Here is a 13,141-nt window from a genome sequence, read left to right on the forward strand (position 1 = left end):
AATTTCCGCTTCATCTATCTGCTGAGCAAACACGCAGCTCAGCCCTCCCAGAGCCCCCAGAACTGACTGAGCCAGCCCCTCCCTCGGAGCGGAGTGGAGTGGGAGAAGACCAGGAACTTCTCAGGTGGTCTCCAGGGAGCCTGTCCCCTTCTGCGGTTTGTCCAGGGAGCCGCAGAGACCTGAGGCCCTCCAAGTGACCCTAAGCACCAACATCAGAAGAGGCTCTGTGAGCTTAGGCCAGTCATTAAACTTCTCTGGTCCCTCCTTCAAGTAATGGTCCTCTATCATCGTAAGTGCTCACCCTATATCCCAGGGTCGTCAAGGGGATCAAAGGGCTGACTCCAATGGACTTGGGAGATGTTTATGGAGTGTTCGCCAGGGACTGGGGCAGCACCCCCCACCTCCGGCCACCCTGCTATGAAACGCAGTGGGACAAGTGGACAGCAGAGATGCATCCCAACTCTGGGATGAGGCAGTTGGAGTCCCTCTGGAAGAATCAAGTGCTAAGGAGGTGCCGGGGTGGCAGGGCCCTCTGAAACACTGCCTCAGCCTTGCGGGGTCGCCTGTCCTGTCACCTGCCATGCAGGGGCAGGGGCTGGCCCGGAGCTGCAGTGTCAGAGGCCTTGGCTCTGGCGCCCATTCCCAGCGACCTTGAGCAAGTCATTTAATCCTGCTGAGCCTCAATTTCCGGACCTGTGTAATTGGGATAATAACAACGTTTACCGTGCAAGACTGTTGTAAGGATTAAATCAGACCACAGATGTGACTGTGCTTTGTTAAAAAAAGAGAGAGAAGTTAAAAGGAAAGAAAGTAGAGATATTATCTGGCAGCGGAGCTCTGCTTCCTGATCAGTGAATCAGAGCTAATGATGCCTGCCCTGTCCCCACTCAGGCTCCGCGCGAGCGTCAGATGAGATGATGGCATGAACATCGGCTGCAAATAAACATGCAGTGCATATGTCAGGGATTATTGCTGTTGTTGCTATTATTGTTATAATACAAGGGGATTATACATTTTATTAAAGTACGATAATTATTGTTTGTCATCAGCTCCATAAAATCCACCCAGCCCAGCCTGCCAGCCCTGCGGAGGGAAGCAGCGCCCTGAGTCTGACCTCTCTACTCCTCTCCCCCCTGCAGTGCCACCTGATGACCCGGTCATCCTGGGGGGGCCTGTGATCAGCCTGCGTGCGGGGGACCCCCTCAACCTCACCTGCCACGCAGACAACGCCAAGCCCGCGGCCTCCATCATCTGGTTGCGGAAGGGAGAGGTCATCAATGGGGCCACCTACTCCAAGGTGAGGCCTGGGGCAGGGGGAGGGGAGGGGCCGCGCGGGGAGGGGCGGGGCCTGCGGGGAGAGGGGAGGGCGTGGCCTGTGGGGAGGGGCGGGGCCTGCGGGGAGAGGGGCGGGATCCGCGGGGAAGGGTGGGCCCGCGCGGAGAGGGGCGGGGCCTGCGGGTGAGGGGAGGGCGTGGCCTGTGGGGAGGGGCGGGGCCTGCGGGGAGAGGGGAGGGCGTGGCCCGTGGGGAGGGGCGGGGCCTGCGGGGAGAGGGGCGGGATCCGCGGGGAAGGGCCCGCGCGGAAGGGCGGGCCCGCGTGGAGAGGGACGGGGCCTTGGGGGGGGGGGGGGAGGTGCCCGCGGGGGGAGAGGGGCGGGGGCCCGCGGGGAGGGGCGGGGCCTTAGGCGGAGGGGCGGGGCCTGCGGGGAGAGGGGCCGCTGGGGAGAGGGGCGGGGCCCGCGGAGAAGGGCGGGGCCTTAGGCGGAGGGGCGGGGCCTGCGGGGAGAGGGAAGGGCCCGCACGGGGAGGGGGGCCGCGCGCTGAGAAGGGTGGGGTCTTAGGCGGAGGGGCGGGGCCGGGGCGGGGCCGGGGCGGGGCCGGGGCGGGGCCGGGGCGGGGCCGGGGCGGGCCAGCTTTCCCCTCCTCTGCCCCTCCTGCTCTCAGTGTGCTTCTCTCTCTCTGCGTTACCTCCCTGTGTCTCTTTTTCTCCCTCGCCCCATGCCACTTTTTCCCTCTCGACCTATGTTTCTATTTACCTGACCTTTTCTGTCTTGCGGACTGTGTAAACTGTCTTCCTCTCTTCCTGGGGTAATTGCTGGGCTTGGTCAAGACCCTGCGGATAGGGGCTCCTGGGTGGCGCAGTCGTTATGCGTCTGGCTTCAGCTCAGGCCAGGGTCCCCCATCAGCGGGGAGCCTGCTTGTCTCTGTCCCTCTGCAGCTCCCCCTGTTGTGCGCTTTTGCTCTCTGACAAATAAATAATTAAATCTTAAAAAAAAAAAAAAGACCCTAAGAATAGAGAGATAGGTGGGAGGAGGAGACTCAGGGACAGAAGTGGCCAGGGCCAAGGGTTGCCTGATTAAAATACAGGACAACCAGTTAAATTTGAATTTCAGTACATCTCAAATATTGCATGGGGCATAATTATGTGTCATACTTACACTAGAAAATTATTCACTGTATATCTGAAATTCAAATTTAACTGAATGTCCTGTATTTTTATTTGCTAAATCTGGCCAACTTTTGAGGGCTGCCAGGTAAGGCAGTTTAGTTCTTCCCAGTCCAAGATGCCTGGCTCAGGGAATATCCCATAATCCCTTCCATACTGGCACCCTGCTGTTCCCGCGTGCGAGGGTGCCTTTCTGTAATTCACACAAGGTACCATGAGCCAGAAATGCCCTGAACTGACCCCTGTATTAGTTAGATTTTTATTTTTCTATATTTTATGATGCTTTGACATCTCAAAGCCTTGCCTGTGAGGGACTGCCACTCCCAGGCTTAGCTAATTTCTAGAGACAGCAAACAGCGTGCTGTGAACATGCCTTTGATATGCAAACAATCCTGCATCCAGACCCTCACCGCCTCCTTTTATCAAGCTAGCAGTCCCAGGTGCTATCCTCTTACCCTAAATGCTCAGGGCCAGATACTGGATAACTGGAGATCAGCCCTACAGCCTAGAGCTTGTGGAAATTATTCAAACTACCCAATCCTAAAACCTTTAGCTGCTCACCCTGCTTTGTCCATTCTGTCCCCCAAACCACAATAAAGGCTTGCTCCATGTTTTCCCCTTGCTCTCTCTGCCTCCTGACCAACTCTGAAGCATACCTCTGGGACCCTATGTGGACCAGAGAGCCCCTCCTCTTGGGAACTGTAACAAACAACCTTCTTCATGGCAGTCATCTCATCATCTGCTGGCCTCACCCTATCTGAATAAAAATAAAATCCCAGGTGCATTTTAAAGCAGCCCCCACCAAACATCATTCAAGGAAATTGTAAATAGAGTCCCAGACAGCGTTTATATACCACAGAGCCTTTAAAGATGAGCAGGACGGTGGAGGACAGCCGGTCCAATTCCCTTCATCTACAGATAGAAAACCAAGGCCTGAAAGAGAAGTGACTGCCCTTCTCAGTTGGTGAGTGGCCCGAATGATAGCCCCGCAGTGCCCAGGGCTGTGCTCCTTCCTCTGTTCCTCTCAGCACAGCTTCAGACAGATGGGCAGCTGCTGAGAGGTTGTGTGCGGCCCCAGGGCCAACTAGCACACCCAGGCTCTGAAACTGGAGGTCCAGACCTCCAGGACCCCAGCTCTCCTCTCCCTGTGGCTCTCCTTGACTTCAGAAAGTAGAGAGATGCATGACCTGCTCCCACCCCACTACCAGCTCCTCTTCCTGGGTCTTTTTTTTTTTTTTTTAAGATTTATTTATTTATTTATTCATGAGAGACGCAGGGAGAGAGAGAAGCAGAGACACAGGCAGAGGGAGAAGCAGGCTCCCCATAGGGAGCCCAATGTGAACTTGATGAGGAACTTGATCCCGGATCCCAGGATCTAGCCCTGAGCCAAAGGCAGACACTTAACTGTTCCAATGAGCCACCCAGGCATCCTGTCTTCCTGGGTCTTGAAAAGATAAGCAAGGCTTTCATCACCAGTGGAGGATATGAGGCAGGACTGATGCTTCTCTGAGGGAGTGTCCTTCCTGTCCAAAGCTGACTGCCCTACCAAGGAGTCAGCCCCAGGGCTGCTGATCAAGGCCCCACCCGCCTCTCGACCCCCACCCAGAGCCTGATGCCAGAACCCAGGACAAATGCCTTCCCTCCGGCACAAGTCCGCCCAGGGGAAAGCTGCCCATTGAGAAATAAATAACCTCACTCACATCCTGGGCTGGAGCCACCCTGTTGTATTATGAAGTACAAAAATATGGCACAGGGAGTATCATCCAGACAAGGATGAAAAGGAAGGCAAAGGGTGTTCCTAACTGGGCGTCTATCCAGTTCCTCCCAGAAGTTGGGCCAGCCGGGCCCCTGCCAAAGTTTGTGTCCTGCAGAGGAACACTCCCCAATCTAGTGAAGACAAAGGTCAGAGTCCCCCTGCTGAGCCTGCCCAGAGGTCACTTTGTCCAGCACGTTGCCTTCATCCATGTGGAAAAGGCCCCTCCAAGAGCCTGGAATGGTGCTGCAACCGGCGGACCAGAGCAGGGCAGCCATGCTCACCCTCTGCCCCACCCAGCCCGGCTCACCCTCCTGCAGGCCTATGACCAGTGTGACAACCCTGGGCAGCGACAGGCCGAGGTTCCAGAGCCTGCCCTCTGAACCTCGGGAGAGTCATTCTTTAAGCCTCCGTTTCCTCTTCTGTAAAACAGAGGGGTTGGATGAGACATTCTGTATTAGAAGGCTTGCGCTGCCATAAGAAAATACTACAGACCAGTGGCTTAAACCACAGACATCTATTTCCCCCAGTTCTGGAAGCTGAAATCCAAGATCAGGGTGCCCACAGGGCCGGTTCCTGGTGAGACCTCTCCTCCTGGCAGAAGGCACCTTCTCTCTGTGTCCACACATGGCCTTTCCTCTGTGTGTGCAAAGAGAGACAGATCTCTGACATCTTTGCCTCTACTTAGAAGGACATCAGTCCTATTGGATTAGGGCCCCACCCTCATGGCCCATTTAACCTTACCTATCTCCTTAATAGGCCCTTAATAGGGCCTATATCCATATATAGTCACACTGGGAGTCGAGGCTTCACCATATGAATTCTGGAGGACCCAGTTCTGTCCATAACAGGCACCTGCCAGCTCTGACGAGCTATAAAATTAGGACGTGGAGCACACAGGGAAGGGTGCATGATCCAGCAGTGCTCGGTGAAACCCCCTCTACGGGCCGTCAGAGCTCAGCCTCGCCACTCCTACTCGGGGACTGCAAGGACCATTATTAATGAACACAGGCTTTTCCCATGTCCCGAAGGCAGAGCAGCCCCAGACCAGTTTTGCAGGAGGAGGGGCCAGGGGCCGTGAGCCTCTGACACACGGAGACAGAAAGAGAGACAAGTTGAAAGAGCACACAAGTGCACACAGTCAAGCAGCACCCAGTGTCCACAGGAAAGATGGGCCAGGGCAGCCCTGAGGGGCACGGAGGTCCGAAGCACTCAGTATTTGTCACATGGTCCCGGTTAAGTCCCCGGCCTGGCCCCGGGAGCTGGGCAGCCTCACTTCGAATCCAGGCTCCACCCCCTCCCAGCTCTGTGATGGTGAGCAAGCAAGCTGCCTAGCCTTGTGGTACCTCAGCGTCCCCATCTGTACAGTGGGAGCAAGAATAACACCTGCCTCGAAGGATGGCTGTAAGGCTTGAACGAGAAGAGTGCCTGGCTGGCAGGATCTCTGCCTGGCCCTCACTTGATCCTCACGGGCCCCCGGGGGCACCTTGCTCTCCCCTTCCCTAGATGGGAATGTCAGCATCACTGTAGGGCTCCATCACATATTGAGGCAACTAAATCTCTCTGCCTCAGTTTCCCCAGCTGTGAAGCAAGGTGCTGTTAGGCACCGACACCCGTCTGGGTCACAGGAGAGTGAAAAGAAGCCATGCACCGAAAGCACCTGGCAGAAAGTCCGAGCGCCAGTCGGGAACATTAGTCCCTCCTCTGGGAGCCCTGCCTCACCCATCCCAGGGCCCCTCACCAGAGAGGTCATCCAGCAGCCCGGGGTTCCAGCAAGTGGCCAGCAGGGGATGGGGGAGCCGGCAGGATGGAGAATGACCTCAGGCCCCTTGCCCTGGGAGGAAAATCAGAAAAAAGAAGCCCTCTGGCCTGCCCCCCAGCACAGGCTGTGGCACCTCTCCTTAAACACGCTGCCACCGGAGCCTTTGGGGCAGGGGGTGATGTGACCCGACGGGTGTCTGGCTGCGGGAGTACAGGAACTGGCAGCAAGGCCTCTCCTCCAAGTCCTCTCTTCCTGAAAGCCTGGCCTCAGGCCACCTTCCCTGGGCCCCGCACCTGCCTGGAGATCACATGGCATTCACCTGGAAAGCCAGCAGATACACAAAGCGGGGGAGGCAGGGCAGGTGAGGGAAGAGCGGGGAGGGATGGGCCCCACCCAGAGAGAAATCTCAGGGGAGCCAGCATCACAGCCACCTGCTACTTCCCGACAGCTGCCAGGTGGCAGGATGAGGCCTTGACCCAGATGAGGGCGGGGCCGGGTAGGAAGATTGCTGAGTCTCAGGACTGCCCCCCACCCCGCCCAGTCCGGTGTGTATCTACCCCCAAGACCCTGACTCTCCACCCTACCTCTCTGCTCCTTCCAACTTCAGGAAGCTGCTAGTCCAGGGGCCACCCGCCCACCCCACACCGGGACCAGGAGCCTCATTAGGGCCCATATGCTAGGGGGAACTCTGGAGCAACACCCCCTAGAGGCCCTCCCTGGAGTCCAGCTCCCTCCACGAGGCCCTTCCACTGGGTCTTCTCTCCCCATGAGTCACCCCAGCACCCACCCCATCTCATCTGTTTATCTTAGGGCCTAGGTCTCTACCCAGCATGGCAGCCCCTACCCATCCTGGCTTTCTTTATGAAGGGCACCCAACCTCACCCAGAGCACAATTCTGGGGTCCCAAAGATGTGTATGGAGTTGGAGGCAAATGGCATTGGGCTTCTCCACCTTCCCTAACAGCCCCCATTCAAGCCACGTGACAGCAGGTCCTAACAGATCCCCCAGGCAGCTATAAAAAGGGGAAGCAGAGAAAAGATTTAAAAAAAAAAAAAAAGGACACAGCAGGTGGGGGAGGTGAGGGAGGGAGGGAGAAGAGGGAGGCCTTGTTGCCAGGCAATCAGGCCTCACTTGAGGACTTGCTTGGCTATTTGCATATCAATGAGCTTCCCAGATTTAGCACTGGGGTGGGGGCACCCCCCACTGCACCCCCTCCAACCTCCACACAACACGTCCTGCTCCACCCCTTCACCTGTGGGTCCCACGCAGGCATCACCGGGCCTCCTGCCTCTTGGGGTGAAGCCTGCCTCTCCACTGCCCAGCCGAGGCCCTGCGGGCTCTGGGAAGAGCAAAGCGGCCACGGATGCCCGCACTGGACAACCACGTTCCGGGGACACTCCGTCCCCCCAGCCCTGCCTCCAGGCCACCGCCAACTGAATGCCCAGTGCCCGCCCTCAGGGATGGCTCAGTGGGCTGGGGACACAGGAAGCTGCCCAGTGGCAGGGGTTTGGAGACGCCTCACACAGCCGCTGGGATCTTCTGGAAAGCTCCTTAGGGCTGCTAGCGGATGGAGGCCCTGGGACACACACATGCACACACACACACACACACTCACAGGCAGAGGGTGGAAGCCCACCCACGAAGGCTCATGCTCTGACGCTCACTCCCGTGCACCTGCCCACTGCTCCGTTTCCGTGCGCACAGCTGGACTGGGCCCCGGGAGGGCCGCGGGAACCGCCCTGGGGTCACGTGAGCTGGGCTGGACGACTCGGACCCGATCGGCAGCAGCCCACGGGCGGCCCCAAGTGCTGGAGGTGGTGGCCCCACAGACGGAGTGGCTGCCGGGAACACGCAGTACCCTCCCCGAGCTGATTTGCATGCTAATGAAGGTTTCCGGAGCAGGAGCAGGGAGGCCGGGGCCCAAGGCGGGTCCCCAGAGCCAAGTTCAGGGGAGGGAAGCCCGGAGAAGGAGCTGGGAGAGGAGGGGAGGCGGGCTGTGACGAGAACCAGCGAATGATGGAATGTTCCACCTGGCCTGTCCCTTCAAGGCCACAGGGTCCAAAGGAGAGGCGGGGACACTGGGAGATTGTGAGGCGGGAGTGAAGGAAAGACCAGGGAGAAGAGGAGAGAGGATGAGGAGGGATGGAGGAAAGAAGAAAACCGAGGCTGAGAAGAAGACGGAGGCCAAGCCGGCCGCTGCGCAGACAGGCCACAGGCCGCCGGGGGCCCAGCTGTGCGCCTGCCGGTGGGCCCGCCTCCCGGTCCCTCCCAGGAACATCCCACATCCTAGGCGGCGTCCCTGCCCACGGGCCTCTCCTTGGGGACGCGCCTGGGGTCTGATCCCTGGGAGCTGGGGCCCCGGGTGACACGCTCAGCCTCCCCCCAGGGCAGCCAGCTGCTGCGGCCGCCGCTAATGAACACATCTCCCTTTTCTCTAATTAGGTGGAACAAACAACTTGAACCAGAATTTTTATTTCCCAGAAAAAGCACATGCCTGGACACAGTAAATATGTCATTAATCATCATTCGGAGACGCAGGAGCACCCTGGGCGGGGGGGAGGAAGGGAAGCCGTCAGAGGGCCTAATTAGGGGCTCAGGCCTCCCCCTCCGCTCCCGCCAGCACCCGGCAGCCCTGCTCCCTCCACCAGGCAGAGAGCAGATCAATTGGAGAGGTTCCTGGCAGAGTCAAACTTAATGTAAATGTTCTTGTTAGCACAACGTAAAAGTAAAGAAAAGGGGGTGAGGAAGAAGGATACTGACCTCCCTCCCCACCTCCCTCTCCCTCCACCCTACCCCAGGTCTTATTTCCATCCAGGAAATTGTTCTTATTAGTGCTTGGCTATTTATAGACACATGAAGTCTGCTGAAGACTCTGGAACCATTTCCGTGCTAGGCTGTCGGTCCCTCCACTCAAGCTGGGCTTGGGGCTAAACCACACTCACCCCACCCACCCACCCACCCACCACCTCTGTGTGGTGGCCCTCACTTGAGCTCCTGGCCCTGAGGCTGATCTGAAGACCTTCATCCCACTGATGGCCCAGCCCTGACGCTTGGCTTGGTGGGATTGACATCACTACCCCCACCGAGCCCCGCTCCAGGACCCCTCTGCCCCTGGCTGAGGCCACCACCCCACATCCCAGGAAAGAATGTGCCTTGGGAGCCTGCCCAGGCCCAGGTGGTTCTAGAACGTGCGGCAGAAATAGTCCAGACTACTGCCCTACCCTGTGGCTCTCCCTGGCATCTCTGATTCTAGCTTTGTCTGCAGCAGGGAGCACTTGTTCTAGACGGAGGCACAGGTCACGGTCTCCTGGTGCCAGAGGCCACAGGCTTTGGCCCAGGATGACGAGGACCACACAGAACTGAGGACCTGGAGAGAAGGTTCCAGCAGCTGACATGTTGCTGCTGTTCAGCAACAAAAATTCCACTAAGTAAATTTGGAGATCTAATTGTCTTTATCAAACGATTCATGAATCAGGTGACATCTCCTCTAGTAGGTAGAAATGAGCTCCAAGGAGATGTACGAAGTGGAAGGTTTTTAAAGGCAGAGACAGGGGATGGGGGGCGAGGGACACCTGGGTGGCTCAGCAGTTGAGCATCTGCCTTTGGCCCACCCAGGTCGTGATCCCGGGGTCCTGGGACGTCGAGTCCCAGATCAGGCTCCCCATGCGGAGCCTGCTTCTCCCTCTGCCTGTGTCTCTGCCTCTCTGTGTGTCTCATGAATAAATAAAATCTTTAAAAATAAAATAAAATAAAAGGCAGGGAAGCCCTAGTGGCGCAGCTGTTTGGTGCCGCCTGCGGCCCAGGGCGTGATCCTGGAGACCCTGGATGGAGTCCCATGTCGGGCTCTCTGCATGGAGCCTGCTTCTCCCTCTGCCTGTGTCTCTGCCTCTCTCTCTCTGTGTCTCTATGAATAAATAAATAAAATCTTTAAAAAATAAAAAATAAATAAAAGGCAGAGATGGGGAGTGAAAAGGAAATGATTGGCAAAGAACCTTACCTTGTTTCAGGCAAGGTCACGCTTAGGGGGAACAGAAGGATGACCTCCTCGTGTGGACCAGGAGCTTCCAGGTGGGCCCCTTAAATGCCCCATTAAGGGGGGCTGGAGTTTGTAACTGCATGAGGCGAGGTATCAGGTCTTGGTTTGCTGAGGTGGGGCCCTTAACATAAGTGACTCCATTTTGGGGCCTGCTGTCTCGTTTTTTGCACTGCTAAGTAGCTCAGTGAACTTAAAAGTCTGCTTAATCCCTCAAACTATTCCCGCCTTTAAGTGAAGATCATACTAACCACCGTCTAGCTCTCAGGGAGCAGTGGTGGGAGGGTCACGGCCTCTGGGGTCACCATTCTCAAGTGCAAATCCCAGCCCTGCCTGGCAAGTTCCTGACTCACTTTGAACTAAGTTTTCTTTTCTGCTAAATAGAGCTAATGCTCCCTTCCTGTCAGGGTCTGCTGCGAACAGTACCAGCACTATCTTAAGGGAGGTTTTGAGGAGTGAAGTCTATTCATCTGGCTCTGAGCAAGCGTCCAGCACCCTTCTCTGGAGGGTGTTACGTAGCTTCCCAGGATCAAAAGCCTCTGAGTATTGAGCAAGTCCAGTCCCATCTTGGAAGTGGCCCCCCCTACCCGACACCCCTCCCTAGCACCTACCTTACTGGTGAGCTCAGGATCCTGGGCGCCAAAACGACTGGGAGGTAGCTGCAAGGGGCACAGCAGCCATGGGGACCTGGATGCAGCATGGCCTCATGGGACCCAATGGAAATGGAAGGAATGGAAGGCAGGAAACCAAAGGCTTTCAGACTTCCCTTTGCTCCCTAGGGCAGCCCTAAGGAAGTCGTGCAACCAGTCCCTAAAACAACCAAAATGTATTGTCCTCCTTTGTGGAGGCCAAAAAGTCTGAAGTCCACGTGTCGTTGGGCTGTGCTCCCTCCAGGGAGAGTCCTTCCTTGTGGCCTCCACCTCTCAGTGGCTCCCAGAATCCCTTGGCTTGTGGCCATATCGCTCCCAGCTCTGCTTGTCTTCACATGACCCTCTCTTCCTTGCTCCTTTGTGTGTCTTCCCCTCTTCCTCTAGGGACACCAATCATCGGACCTGCCCTCCCCCCTAATCCAAGATGGTCTTGTCTGGCCAACCCTAACTCCTTCCTAATTACTTAGCTGACCTCTGAAGACCCTGTTTCCAAATCAGGTGACACTGTGAGACTCCAAGAGGACATGAAGTTTGGGGGGTCGCTCTTCGGTCCACCGTAGGACCCTCTTACTTAACCCACCTCCAACCTGAAGTGTAGCTTTGGTAGAGCTCGTAGCCTCTCCTGGTCTTGCCCGTTTTCTCATCTGTCACATGGAAGATAATGGCATCTACTGCCTACGATTGGTCGAGGCTCTAATGGGGTCAGGAAGTGAAATGACTTGAAAAGTTGGAAGGGTTTCCATAGATAAAGCAATACAGGGTCAGAGAGCGTTGGCTCTGCCTGCATCCCCAGCCCTTCGCTGCCTTCGGGGCCCCAGAACCCCGGGGCTGCATGCATCTCAGTGCTGCCTGCAGACCCAGAGGCTCCCCCAGACACCAGAGGAGACCTGCAGCCGGATTCCCTCTGAGGCATACAAGTCCAGGCTGGTTTTCCCACATGATGGAAGACCTTCTAGTTCCTTTTTCCTGCTGCAGCCCAGGGCTCAGCCAGGTGAGGGAACCACAAGAGACTCCCCCTCAGCCCCCCCGCCCCCCGCAGAGACTTGCACCCCTGGGTGTCCTGAGCTGAGGGCTTCTTCTCGGAGGCTGGGGCATGTCTTCCCCAACCCCCGTCTTGTCCCAGCCAAGTGACATGGGGCCTTCTCTCCCTGCTCCCCCAGACCCTGCTTCGAGATGGCAAGCGTGAGAGCATCGTGAGCACCCTCTTCATCTCCCCTGGCGATGTGGAAAATGGCCAGAGTATCGTGTGCCGAGCCACCAACAAAGCCATCCCCGGAGGGAAGGAGACGTCGGTCACCATCGACATCCAGCGTGAGTACTAACTCGCCCGCCCAGCCTGGCCAGCCCAGGGCAAGAGGAACCCCCTGGCCCTCCCTGCTGGAGCCTGGCTTGGGCGGAAAAAGGCAGGCCCGGACCACCAGCTCTGCGGAGCCACACCACAGCTTCCTCGTGCTCCCTCCCTGCGAGGCGTCTGAAGACAGGAAATGGGTCCGACAGCTCCCTGGACCGGCCAGGTTGGGATTTATGGGCACCCAAAGGTCTGGTCCTTCTTACTGCCACAAGAAGCAACAACATGAGGATCTTTGGACGATGACACGTTCAAGCCACATTTCCAAACTTGTATCCCATACATCTTCCACCTCGATAAATAGAGTCAGTCCCTGGCCAGTGTGGTCCCACGGCACACCCCCACCCCGGAAAAAAAGCCAGAGCAGAGATACTGGGGGCAGCAGGGTGCTCAGGGCTCCGGAGGCTTGGGGGGCACATGCCCTACAGCGGGTAGATACCTGGGGAGGGGGGCGCCTCTCATGGGAGGGTTCATGGAGAGAAGAAGGGGAAGGAGAGTAGTCACACAGCCCATACCTGCCACAGATTATTTCAGCTTCACCACAACCATTTACGTAGGTATACAGGCAGTCCCTAAGGGAAACTGAGGCACGCAAAGGCCAGCCAGCTTGCCCAAGTCCACATAACTGTCCAATATAAGACAGCTGAGCTTTCCAGAGTCCACACTGGTAAGCCCTTTCCTACCCCCGTGCACAGCGGGCCCTCAGCAGGTGTCATTTCCACAGTCAATGTCAACAGCCACGATGCATTAAAGCTCCACCAGCATCATATTCCAGAAGCCTAAAAAGATTCCTAACTGCCTCCTAAAATCTCCTTAAAGTGCTTGTCAGCCCCCAAAGAACGAAAAAAAAGTGCTCCAAAAGGTGGTCTAGTGTGGCCTTGCTCCCAGTACTGGACTAGCTCAGGTCTGAAGTATCAGCACCCAAAAGTGGACTCTCCTCTTAAATCCCACTCCTGCGGTGGAGCATGATGCCACCACGGGCTGGGGGCTGCTGGGGCGGCAGGCTAGAGCTGAAAGCTGGCATTCATTTCCTTCTTCTTATTCTATTCATTTTTAAATCAAATTTATTTGCAAACGCTGCCCACCAGCCTGGCTCACGCAAGGCTTCTGGGCTCTGCTTTCCTTCCACGAGGTTCTGCAGGGAGCTGGA

The 13,141-nt window shown here is 56.9% G+C and overlaps 1 protein-coding gene across 2 annotated transcripts in view; it reads left to right on the forward strand.

Annotated features, from left to right (window-relative positions):
• The window catches only part of KIRREL3 (kirre like nephrin family adhesion molecule 3), a 540,945-nt gene that overhangs the window by 496,020 nt on the left and 31,784 nt on the right, over nt 1–13,141 (forward strand). For both annotated transcript variants that reach the window (XM_041772894.1, XM_041772895.1), the window contains exons 5-6: nt 1,140–1,297; nt 11,804–11,954. In XM_041772894.1, the coding sequence (XP_041628828.1) occupies nt 1,140–1,297; nt 11,804–11,954 (309 nt within the window). The remainder of the gene's footprint in view (nt 1–1,139; nt 1,298–11,803; nt 11,955–13,141) is intronic.

This window comes from Vulpes lagopus, chromosome 10 (assembly GCF_018345385.1).
Source record: "Vulpes lagopus strain Blue_001 chromosome 10, ASM1834538v1, whole genome shotgun sequence".
Taxonomy (NCBI): domain Eukaryota; kingdom Metazoa; phylum Chordata; class Mammalia; order Carnivora; family Canidae; genus Vulpes; species Vulpes lagopus.